The sequence below is a fragment of the Danio rerio genome, chromosome 18 (assembly GCF_052040795.2).
Source record: "Danio rerio strain M-AB ecotype USA chromosome 18, GRCz13ab, whole genome shotgun sequence".
Classification (NCBI taxonomy): Eukaryota; Metazoa; Chordata; class Actinopteri; order Cypriniformes; family Danionidae; genus Danio; species Danio rerio.
The window spans coordinates 42823424-42835496 of NC_141038.1; the positions used below are offsets into that span (position 1 = coordinate 42823424).

The 12073-nt window shown below is 37.7% G+C and overlaps 1 protein-coding gene across 11 annotated transcripts in view; it reads right to left on the minus strand.

The window, feature by feature from the left end:
• Positions 1-12073, minus strand: part of dmxl2 (Dmx-like 2) — a 119163-nt gene that overhangs the window by 25346 nt on the left and 81744 nt on the right. For all 11 annotated transcript variants that reach the window (NM_001441447.1, NM_001441445.1, NM_001302235.2 and 8 more), the window contains 5 exon segments: positions 710-827; positions 2548-2749; positions 2843-2928; positions 7545-7678; positions 7847-8040. In NM_001441447.1, coding sequence (NP_001428376.1) covers positions 710-827; positions 2548-2749; positions 2843-2928; positions 7545-7678; positions 7847-8040 — 734 coding nt within the window.

Here is a 12073-nt window from a genome sequence, read left to right on the forward strand (position 1 = left end):
CTCTGACACTGGGTAAATTTGATCTCAACGGCTATTAATCTGCTCTCAGTAAACATGTTTTAATTAAATAGAAATAATTTAGGATTTTTTTTTTTTCTCAGACAACCAAATAATGGCTGAAATCAGATAGTGTGAGCTGAGCTTGACACCATGTCCTAACTATACATGACGTGACACTGCGACACACAAAAAGGCATCTTTTACAGCATTGTAAAAGCTACAGCAGATAGTTTACCTCAGATCTAAAAAATAAAATAACTAGCAAACATAACGTTAAAAAAAATCAATGTTAGAACTGTGACTTAATTAAATCCAAACAACATCAGCCACTCAGCCTGTACTTTTATTAATATTAGAGAGGTTTTATATGAATTAATTTGATTACAAACCTTACCATTTTATTTTTTTATTATGCTGTGAGTCTGAATGGCTCTGGTACTTACATTTTTCTGTCATGTCACATCTGGTGCAGAAAGCCACATTGTTTAGTATTTTGTCTTATTACATTTAGTTAGGACACAGTGTTACTCTGAACCATTACACTTTGTTCACTTCTTGCTTTTTATCAATCTTAGCCTACTTCATTCATCACCTGGTCTTGTTTTACAATCTAATATATCTCATTTTGTAACATGCGCTGCCCCTTTAAATCTCAGTCCGCCATTAGACCTGACCCATTTATTCTGTCAGTGTCTGCTTCTGTATTTACCTCACTCTGCTTCCTTTTCTTAGTGAAGATGTACCGAATCATAGTCTCCTGAAGCACTTCCTGTTTGACCAAGAAATGCCACAGACGGCGAGCAGGGAAAGACAGATGGTGCTTTGACCTGAGAGAAAAACAAAACAAATCATAGTCGCACACATATTTATATTAGGTCTGAATTTTTGTTCTGTGGGATATTTTGTCACAGGAATTAATTTGAAAAACAGTATTATTGTCATTTTGAGATCCTTTTATGCCACTGATTATATAATGAAACAGCAGCATAATGGGCGAAACAGTGGTGCAGTAGGTAGTGCTGTCGCCTCACAGCAAGAAGGTCGCTGGTTCGATCTTTGGCTCAATTGGCGTTTCTGTGTGGAGTTTGCATGTTCTCCCTGCGTTCGCGTGGGTTTCCACCGGGTGCTCCAGTTTCCCCCACAGGCCAAAGACATGCGGTACAGGTGAATTGGGTATGCTAAATTGTCCGTAGTGTATGAGTGTGTGGATGTGTGTGTGTGGATGTTTCCCAGAGATGGGTTGCAGCTGGAAGGGCATCCGCGGCGTAAAAACTTGCTGGATAAGTTGGCGGTTCATTCCGCTGTGGCGACCCCGGATTAATAAAGGGACTAAGCCGACAAAAAAATGAATGAATCAATGAATGAATGAACAACAGCATAATTATGTGAAAAGCTAAAAATTTTCAAGAGGAAAAAATCATTCTTAAGGTTATTTAGATTCTGTAATTCGATGTTAAATAAGTGAATGTCCTATTGTAAATGTTGACACAAGTGAGGTAGTATATAAATGTCCTTCTAAAATGTCTGTTTATTTGTGAATATACAGTTGTAGTCAGAATTATTAGCCCTCGTGAACTATTAGCCCACCCCTAATTATATTGATTATTGTGACAGGCATAACTTAAAGAGTTTAGATGCAAAAACGTCTTAGTGTCGTCTGAAATTTCTGTCAAAAATGACCATTTTTCTCAGCCTCCTTTGTTTAAGCTGAGATATTTTACTTTAAAGACCAGCAAAAGGACAATTTTTTTGCCATAACAGTGATATTACTGAACATACACACAGGAGCCAGAAAAAAATGCTAAATTTAGAGGTAAATTTAAGGGTGCTTTCACACCTTCCTTATTTAGTTCGATTGAATCGCACTAGAGTTCGTTTCCCCTTTAGGTACGGTTCGTTTGGGCAGGTGAGAATGCAGCAATCGTACTCGAGTGCGCACCAAAAGCGGACCAAATTAGCGTACCTAGACCTGCTTGAAGAGGTGGTCGCGGTAAGCTTTCAAACGAACCCTTGAGCGGTTCGTTTGTGGTGAGAATATGATTCGTACTAAAACAGGTCCAATCGCAAAAAGTACTGCGCCTTTTGGACCAATTCAGCTGCCGTAGGCCGATGCGCTGTGCAAAGCAGGCATAAAATCAGTCAGCGCAGTCGTCCCTCCATAATAAAAAGTGACATTTTGTGTCTGCCGGTTTGTTTACTTGCGGGAGTTCATTGGCATTTTCCCGCACGTGAATTCTGACCAATCAATAAGCAGTTTAGGAAATATGTTCAACAACATCTGGCCAATGAGAGATGTGGATTTTGTCAGATGAGTGCATTTTGGTTAGTTTCAACTGGTTCGTGTGTGGTGTGGTGTGAAAACGAGCCAAAGACGGCAGAAGATGCAACAATGTATCATTTATTACCCTTGGTGCGGATCAAATTAAGCGAACTACAGATGTGAAAGCCCCCTCAGACAGCATTTAGAGGTTTTTGCATCTAAACTCTTCATTTATATAATTCTTTAATGATTAAATGGTTTAACTGCAATTCAGAGCAAGTACTCACTTAAACGGTGTGTTCTCTGGCTCCAGCATGGCTTTGTGTCGGAGTATAGCCGGTCCCCCACCTGCACTAAGGTCAGTGGGGTAGGTGTTGATGTAGTTTGGTGGCGGGCCATCAAACTTGTTGATCTTTTCCAAGAGAAGCTGCTCCCAGTTTTCCAAAGTCTTCAGCACAGCATTGCAGAGTGGAGATGTCACTGGTAGTTCTAAGACAGGAAAGATGGAGGAAATTGAAACTCGCTGCTTAATTGACCATGCCTTGCATATATTAATAGAGGTGATGCTAGTGTTAAATGCACCTGTGAAGTCCAGTCCAGCCAGGGGCAGGAATGTCTTGACATTGTGCAGGCCATGTTTGATCATCACCAGGCGGATCAGAGACCAACTAAAAAGCCCACAGACACACAGAAACATCACTCAATCAGTGAAAAATAAATAATTATAAAAATGCGTTTAATAAACTCTCTGACAACATTCAAGAAACAATTTGTATATGCAATCAATATGAAATAGCCTTTAAAATTTATAACCAAACAGTCAAATCCTGAAAGCACCTAAAAAACAGGTCATATAATTGTTTTTGGTTCTTAAAGGAGTACCTGGAGATGTTGTTTGGTCCTCACACTGTTCATATTCATATACAAACACCCATTTTTCGCAATTTTAAAATGTTTGTTGCATAAACGTACATATATGACATCTATTTTTATATATATGTTAAATTTAAACTAGAGATGGGCAATATGGCAAAAGAAATTATCACAATATTTTTTTTAATATCAGTCGATGTCGATATTTATCACGATAAACATAAAAACCTTATATCTATCAATCTTACAAGATTTACAGTATGCCAATCGCTTTGTTCAGCTGATTTAACTAACTTAGTGAAATGTTTTAGCTGTTTGACAATATAAATAATAATAAAATAATAAACAAAAGAGCAATCTTAATTCAGCATTTACTGTTCAAGTTTTCAACAACCAAAGACATTACAAGTTGTTGGATATTATTGTTCAACATCAGAAAAAAAATAAATAAATCCAGTTTGGAACAAGTAAAGGTGAGTTAATGGTCACAGAATTTTCAGTTTTCACATTTTAGTACAATCAGGACACCTAAGTAAACAACAACAATTAAATAAATACCTCCAAAATAGACTATAATTAGAAAAAAACTATTATCTTTAGTGCAGCCATATTAACTAAGTAAACTAAAATTAAATAAATAACTGCAGTGTAGACTAGTGAAAGATAAAAAGGCTTGTCCTCTCTAAGGGCATTTGGAATAAAGTTTTAAAGAATTAAGTTTTAAGTTCTTCTTCAAAAACAGCATAATGGCCACATTCTCAGGTGAGAAGCTTGATCTCTGTGCAGACACAGACATAGTGATGCTCATTTTTGATTAAGTTTTCATTTAGATAGATGGGTTTCCATTTAAATTAATGAAAAAATATACATATACTGTGTCTGTACAGTGTTTTTACATGACATATTCACCAGTAAAACACATTGCACTTTTGTCTGAAATTAATGTTATGGTTGTAGCCGTAAAGGTTGTATTTTTGCCTCCTGTTAGTGATGCGTATAAGGCGGTTATATCTGTGGGCGCTGCGAATAAACCAAGGGTCGGGTAATAAAAAAATACATTATAATTAGCTAATTGCAAGTCGGTTGCAGTTGTATAGCTGGACATGGCAGTGAATTAGCGCAAAAGCAGAGAGTGGGCTTTGCAGAATGGGAAGATATGAGAAGCCCAATAATGGAGGAAGTGCAAGAGTAGCCTACTGTTCAAAGCTTCAGTTAGAGAATTCAGAGGAAAATCTGCCATCGTCCTGGGAGAAACAAGATCGCTTATTTCCACGAGTGCAGCGCCTTGCGAGGAGAATTATTCCTACGACACGCGGTGCAAGCGAGCGCTCATTCACTGCAGTCTGCAGCTGACCGCGTATCGGAGGCGAGGCGGAGATGGCGCCTTTTTCTTTGATCTCGTTTTTTGTGTATTTTGCTGACATGATTATGATTTTCATTGTTTTTGCTAAACTTTCGTTTGGGTAAAATTATTTTGCATTACTTTTGCCCACTTTGAGAAATTTTGTGAGTTTTGTTTATATTTAATTATTTGATTTGAATGTTGTTTTTTGGCTTGGCTCTTTCTCGACAATATTGAGCTACCCTATCTCCTCAAATTCTTTTCTCAGAGTAAAGTGAATAGGGAAGATCTCGTACGACTTCCATTTTGCAAACACGTAGATAATGTATTGTTAAAGACATCAGGTAAGATGATGAACATCATCTTTATATTTATTCTATAGGGAAGAATGCAGCGCACTTTCCTGAGGGACCTTTTTTTCTTTTCATCAGTTTTTAGCGAGGTAAGAGTGGTTACTCATAAATTAGAAATGTTTTGTTATATTTCTTTCTTTTATTTGGCTTCACTATCGTCCCCTTACTCGAGTTTAACAAATTTTTGTTTTGTTTGAATTTGCTACTTTATTATATTATTTTTTATTAGTGTAAATGTTGTAGTGTAAATATCCTGAATGCAGCTTGTAGAGCAAGCATCAAGTGTTCATTGAGATGAGATTGAGATGTGTTTGAGATTGTAATGTCTGTCACATTTTTTGTCAGTCTTTTCGTTTTCAAAAATTTCTTTTCAAAAATGATGACATGAGACTCTGCTGGGTAGTTGCCCTGGTTTACCAGCACTTGTTTAGGTCTGTCATGTCTTAGCATTATTATAAGGGTGGTGTTGTTTTAAATCAGGGGTGTCAAACTCAATTCCTGGAGGGCCGAACAGTGGCGTAGCGCAAAATGCGGAGGCCCCCCTGCAGGGATCGCTGACGGGGGCCCCTGATGAAGGGGGGGGGGGGGGTCATACGTCAATTTGCATATCACTGACGTCATCACGTTCTACCGTTTCTGTTTAACAGCCTATGGTTAATAAAGGGGTATTTATAATTGCACTACACTTTATATAAGCATGTTTATTTAACTAAATTTATTGCTGTTTGAATACAGTATATCATTATAGATGTGTAACGTTAGTGAATGTGCAGTAATCTCTCATATGAAATAAACTCAGACAAGTTCAGAAACTGTCACTAAAATATCTGTGATTGTGAACAAGAAAAGAATAAACGGTCCAATTAAATTGTTAAAATAAAGTAGAAATAGATCGGTTTGACTGTACAAGCGAAATACCTTCACACTGCCTGTGCTAAATTATTTGTCGTCGGTACGCAGAGGGGTGATCTGCTCTCGGGCTGCAGGTGGGAGAGGCTGCTGTACGAGGACTGACTGGGCCGCCTGTCAGTGCTGTGAGGCGGGGGAGGGGCCGGCGGCATCACACGCAGCTCATTGAGAAGAGTAGGGACGGTACAGTATGGACAAATGACAGTCTAAAAAATCTCCAATAACACACAAAAAAGTCGCTAGATTTGTCGCTAGGGGGGTCTGAAAAGTCGCTAAATATAGTGACAAAGTCGCTAAGTTGGCAACATTGGCTGCAAGCAATCAGAATGAAGTAGTCCACCGCTTGAGAGGTGTTCAGAGAACACAGACGTGTGAACTTTGGTTCCGACCACAGTTGTTCCCAACAGTTTATTGAAAATCACGACGACGCGGGGCCCCCTAATCACGCGGGGCCCCCCCGCGGTGCGTGCCCTGCGGGCCCGTCCGCTACGCCACTGGGGCCGAAGCCCTGCACAGTTTAGTTCCAACCCTGCTCCAACACACTTACCTGTAGGTTTCAATCAAGCCTGAAGGACTCAATTAGTTTGATCAGGTGTGTTTAATTAGGGTTGGAACTAAACTGAGCAGAGCTGCGGCCCTTTTGGAACTGAGTTTGACACTTGTGTTTTAAATGATGAAAGAGGCTTGTGGTGTTGATGACACGAGTCGTCTGCGCAGTTTGCAGTGCACGTTGCTACAGTACACAGTAGCTCAAGACTGAGGTCTAGTGACGTTTCTTGTCAACAATGTCTTTGACTCTGACCTTTTTTACCCTTTTTTTTCGTACTTTTTTGAGTACAACTAACACTGTTTGGCTGTAAACTTGTATGGCGTGCGGCATCCGGAAATGCAGGCTGCAAAAATGCTTGCGCAATGTTACCCATAGTGCGGAATTATTATCTAGCAATTATTAAACTAAAAGTCATTATAGTTTTATTGTAAAATTTTATATCGTGATAATTATCGCTATCGAATTATCGCCCAGCCCTAATTTAAACACTTACATTTAATCAATTAACAGAGGCTTTTGATGGATATATGATAGACATGAACTTGTATTTTAAATATGTGATTTGCATATATATATTTGTGTGAGAGTGCGATCAGCTAATGCTTTCACTTTTAGCTTGATTGCCTGCCTCACAGGTTTGAACTTTGGAATTTAAAAATGTAGTTTGTATTCAGTGTGCTAACAAATGTGTGTGTTTATCATGAACGCAATATAAAAGTTTAAATGAAAAAGAAGAGAGTTGTTTTCTTCTGAAGTTGTGCAAAAAATTAGATAAATATTCTCTCTGCTTGCAGTGTGTCACTTGTGTGTCAGAAAAGTGAGCGATTAAATGCATAAATACATTGTTTGATTAACTCATACGTAATTAATAGCTACTTTTGTGACTTGGAGAATCCGTGAACCGTACATCTGGGGTCTCATTTATAAGCATGCCAAATGCACAAAACAAAAGCAGAAACTTGCAAACGCCACTTCTCACACATCTTAACATGAGATGTAAGTGATGTCTAAGTTAATATTGACTTAATTAACCCTCTTTAAATCATCATATTAAGCCATAATCATTATTAAATAAATCAAAACTTATTCTGGCGTACTCTTACTTTTAGGGAGGCTTCTTTACAGACCCCAAACCACCATTTCGTGACCTCAAGTCTGAGCAACTTTATTTTACATTCTTCTCCCAAACCGCACGCATGACAAAGTTTAATATGCATTTAATATGACTTCATATGATAAGACACCCCCTAATCTGACCTGTAGGAATTTGGGTCGGAGTGTTCGGTCATCTGGGTGTCAGAGAGGAAGGCATCATCATCATCCTCGTTGTCACTAGCACCGCTCTCATCCGAATCATACAGCGCCCCGCTGTCAGAAAGAGGAAGGAAAGGCTGGGGGAAACACACAAACACACACAGAAGAATCAATGAAACACTTTAGTAGGTATTTCTTGAAATTTAATACCTTCAAAATGTCATTAAAAGGGGAAAAAAATAAACAAACAAACAAAAAAAAAAAACGCTTCATCCTATGTAAACAAGCAGAAGTTGCGATCTCACTTTGGCCACAAAGTAATCCCACATGCTGAGTTCGGGTGGGATGAACTTCTCCTTATAGGTGGGCCGCTCTACAGGAATGGGCGGAGGTGTGGCTGGAGTCTCTTTAACAGGGCGTCCCGGGACTAGCATGCGCATATTAAACCTGCGCCGCTGACGGTCTACATCCTCAGCGGGAGGAGTTGGAGGAGGAACCGCTGGAAGAGAGAGAAACAGAGAATGAGAGATTTGTAAACTACCTACAGAGCAATAAACAGAGAAAGTAGTATGTTTGGAATGGCGTACCACCTACTACTTCTGAAAGAAAGGAGCATGGAGTATGTGTACTGTGTACACAAAATACTAAAATGACATCATCTGCTGTATGGCTGTCTCGCTCCTCATTGGGTAGATCCATTCATACATTGATTTTCTTTTCGGCTTAGTCCATTTATTAATCAGGGGTCGTCACAGTGGAATAAACCACCAAATTATCCAGCATATGTTTTATGCAGCGAATGCCCTTCCAGCTTCAACCCAGCTCTGGGAAACACCCATACACTCTTGCATTCACACCCACACATACACTACAGCCAATTTAGTTTATTCAATTCACCTATAGTGCATGTCTTTGGACTGTGGGGGAAACCCACACCAACACAGAGAGAACATACAAACTCCACACTGAAATGCCAACTAACCCAGCCAAGGCTCAAACCAGCAACCTTTTTGCTGTGAGGCGACAGTGCTACCCACTGCATGACCAAGTCACCCTCAATCATTAATTTTCAAATTAAAATGCAAAATCTAATCAGCCAATCACATGGCAGCATCTTAATGCATTTAGGTAAATGGCCCGCAAATGCCAGAGGCAGTGGATAGCACGTTTTCCTCACAGCAAGAAGGTCACTGGTTCAAGCCTTGGCGTTGGCGTTTCTGTGTGGAGTTTGCATGTTCTCCCTGTGTTCGTGTGGGTTTCCTCCGGGTGCTCTGGTTTCCCCCACAAGTCCAAAGACATGCGCTATAGGTATATTGGGTAAAGTAAATTGTCCGTAGTGTATGAGTGTGAATGAGAGTGTATGGATGTTTTCCAGTGATGGGTTGCAGCTGTAAGGGCATTCACTGTGTAAAACATATGCTGGATAAGTTGGCGGTTTATTCCGCTGTGGTGACCCCAGACTAATAAAGGGACTAAGCTGAAAAATAATAATAATAATAATGAACTCATCAGATCTTTGAAGCAGACAGCCACACAAGAAGTGGAAGTAACAATTTGAGCACCAAAATCAGACAATAGGAATTTAGAAAGTCTGATAATTACAGCTGGTGCTGCGACATTGAGATTGAGGCCAAATTTGGTCTAGATTTATTTTAGAATAGATTTTTTAAAATGATTAAATGTTGGCTATGTTCACACACCACTGCCACACAACTGTGCTTAAATTTGTACTTGCAAGACATCCTCAATAAACTGGGTTATATGTTTACAGCATAGGCCATGATGAGCAATACAACAATACACAGTGAAAATGACTCAATATGCAATGCATTCAATTTGACCTTTTGTTTTTACTTTAACAAATTAGAAGAAATATCAACTTTATGTTGTTAATAAAATTTAATTTTTAATGCAACATGCATTTTCTTTTCAAACATGAAAGCTTGGCACCACTTGCCACAATATCCACAATCAACTGTGCAGCAAGTAGTAAGTAATACATTACAACTCCATTCCAAACACAGCCAAAAGTGTTTGCAAATGTTTTGGAACATGGGAAAAGTCATGCCAATAGAGCGCTGAATTACAAATCCAAGAGAAGAATATAGAGAAACTGTGAAAGAATTATGTCTGAACACACACACACATTCAAAAACGAGAGGAGAAAGTCATGATTAAACAACTTTACTGTAGACAGGTGGTTCGTTATTTGATTAAGGTTTTTTTTTTTTACAGAAGTGATCCTTCAATTTAGGTCATGCAGCTGGTTTGGGTTCAAGCTCAAAGAGTCTTTGTGATCTTATACAGAGTAAGGAATGATATCAAACGGCACACGCACACAGAAGATACAGCACACTATTAACAACACAAACCTTTCCCATTATCTGGTTTGACTTCATCTGGTATATCTAAATGATACATTTTGTTGAACACTTTTTTGCTTTTTTTTTCTCACAAGTCACACATAAAATTAAATGAATAATAATACAAAAAAAGTCCTTTATAAAATTAAAATTATCTGGTTTCACTTTTTATGTTTTGTTTTTATAAAACCTGCATGTTATTTTTCATTGCACACACTGTCACAAACCTGAATAAATGTATAAATTAATAAATTAATTAAAATGTTCTAAAATACATCAAAATAAACTAAAATTAATTAAAGTAAGCTAAAAAAATTGTAATTAAATTAAAATAAATTAAATGAAATAAAATACAATTAAACAAAAAAACATAAAATAAAACATTGGATAAAAACTATTAAATTAAATTAAATTAAAAATAAAATAATATAAAGTAAAATATAAGAACTAGTAGTGTGTCTGGGAGTTATGGAGTGATTCGTTTCCCTACTGTTAAAATACTGAAGTATTATGAACACTGAATATCCTCAATTGTTTTCCACTTAATATATAGTTGAAAAATGTGCAGTCACCAGCTTGTAATCACTAATAGTCATTTATAACTTTTTTATATCAGCTATTAACTTTGTCAGTAACACTGATGTAGACTCTACCACAGACACAGCTATGAGATATACAGTAAATAACCCACAGACAAAACACACAAACAGATAGTGAGACACACTTTAGACCTTTTCAAACACAGTTATGAAAGGCAACTTCCACATAAAGTTGATTATCTCATCTCTTCAGGTGTCTGGTCTATAAAGATTCTTTCTATCTCTGTGTTGACGTGTTTTCTTTTTAGCTGAAGGGCGCCTTGATTCTGATAGAGTGGAATGTTTATCTCGACTGTAAGGGAGGGCACATCTGAAGAGCAGAATCACCTCAACGCACCATCATCATCCTTCAGAAGTCATCTTCAAAGAGAAAATCTTGCATTATGAGTATGTGGGAGTGAGTGGTTTTTTTTTTCTCTTTGAACAAAGATCCGGTTGGGAAACAGACGGATTAAATTTACTGTGTTGATGATCAAAAGATCTGCATTTTGAGTGCTGCCAACAACACCTTGCTGAAATGCCAAGAGTCGACAAGTATGAAAACAAAATCGATGGATTATTATTCATACCCTCCTGACTGAAGAATTATACAGATGCTGTAATGAATATGGCCGATCAGACACATAATTATTCAGCTTTTGTTCAACAAATAATACACTATCAACTTCTCCTACCCAGTAAAAGACTGGATGGTCAGTTGTAATCCAATTCCAAGGTATTTACGACACAAAGGAAGGCTCAGAACTGGACTTATATCATTGCTTAAGACTGATGCTTTTATTGTAAACTTTTATTCTCTTTATGTAAGATCAGGTGTTTTGCAACAAGCCTGTAGCTCATTGTTACGTCCTGAGACGTATCTTTTGGTGTGCACAATGTGCTTTGTGTTTTCTCTCTCTCTCTCTCTTTCTCTCTCTCTCTCTGTGTGTCTCTTTCTCCCTGCAGGTAACTGTGTCCACCTGGTAGCGATCATTGGATCTTTCTAGTGATTGGCTGTTGGGAGAGAAGAGAGAGTATTTAACCTGAGCTGCACTTCAAACCAGTGTTGAAAAGGAATATGATAGACATTGAGGAAAATAAGGTAAATATAGATATTAATAGTATGTTAAGTAGTAGAGTAGGAGATAGTAAATTGAAAGCTTTATTAATGTTTCTTAGAGAAACTGGGTTGTATAATAGAATATAAATTAATAAGTATAAAAGGAAAAAAAAAAAAATAAATATATATATATATATATATATATATATATATATATATATATATTCAATTCTGATCCACACTCCTAACCAGTAAATGGCGGAAATGCATCATAAAGTTGTTTGCCAACCGCCAATAAAAATCAACGAAGAAAAAGAAAAAAACAGTGTGGATGGTGGCAAGAATGTGCAGTGGCTGAGCTCTTCTCAACATACAGACCTGTTGTTTATTAGAGCTTTAAAGATTTGATTTGACTTAAATAGCTCCTGTGTGGTGAAGCTATTGGAGTCAAACTTCTACTTTCAATGATCTTCTTGTTAACATCTAATAATTCACCCAAAGAGAAGTTAGTCTGGTTGATTTGTTTATTTT